The sequence below is a fragment of the Meleagris gallopavo genome, unplaced genomic scaffold (assembly GCF_000146605.3).
Source record: "Meleagris gallopavo isolate NT-WF06-2002-E0010 breed Aviagen turkey brand Nicholas breeding stock unplaced genomic scaffold, Turkey_5.1 ChrUn_random_deg7180001714128, whole genome shotgun sequence".
NCBI classification, from domain to species: Eukaryota; Metazoa; Chordata; class Aves; order Galliformes; family Phasianidae; genus Meleagris; species Meleagris gallopavo.
Window position 1 is genome coordinate 1 of NW_011321800.1, and position 427 is coordinate 427.

At 47.5% G+C, this 427-nt stretch overlaps 1 protein-coding gene across 1 annotated transcript; it reads right to left on the reverse strand.

The window, feature by feature from the left end:
• Window positions 1–13: 13 nt before the first annotated feature.
• LOC104917401 (murinoglobulin-2-like) lies at window positions 14–420 on the reverse strand. The gene is made up of 2 exons (XM_010728581.2): window positions 260–420; window positions 14–176 (listed from the first exon to the last, which is right to left on the reverse strand). Exons 1-2 carry the CDS (start codon window positions 388–390, stop codon window positions 14–16), a joined length of 294 nt encoding a protein of 97 aa, XP_010726883.1. The 5' UTR covers window positions 391–420.
• Between the last annotated feature and the right edge of the window lie 7 nt (window positions 421–427).

The following is a 427-nucleotide window of genomic DNA, read 5'->3' on the forward strand; positions in this document are numbered from 1 at the left end:
CCATTGCCATTAGTCATCCCTTCAAGTCATTATTGAAGAGCTTCCCCACACTCTGGAAGCAACCGTTGGATAACTGATGCTTCTGCAGCCAGAGCACAGCATCTTGCACATGATTTTTGCTGATGTAAATGTAAGAGCTGGCCTGCCCAAAGGACCTGGCCACAAAAGCTGTCAGCCTGTGGGCAGAGCACATATGTCACATCCAGGAAGTAGAATGGATGCTAGGTTTGGGATGACAGCTCCAACTCTGGCCACTCACCATGTGTTGCCCTGGGTGTCAGACTTCCCAAAGGCACTGTAGGAGCCATCATCATGTTTGTAGAGCAGCTGACGCTGATAACCTATGAAGACAGGGGCAAAAGCAACTCTTAGTGTGAAAACATGTACCATCTCAAACTGTGCTTTTAATGTAGGAAGAAGGCTTTTA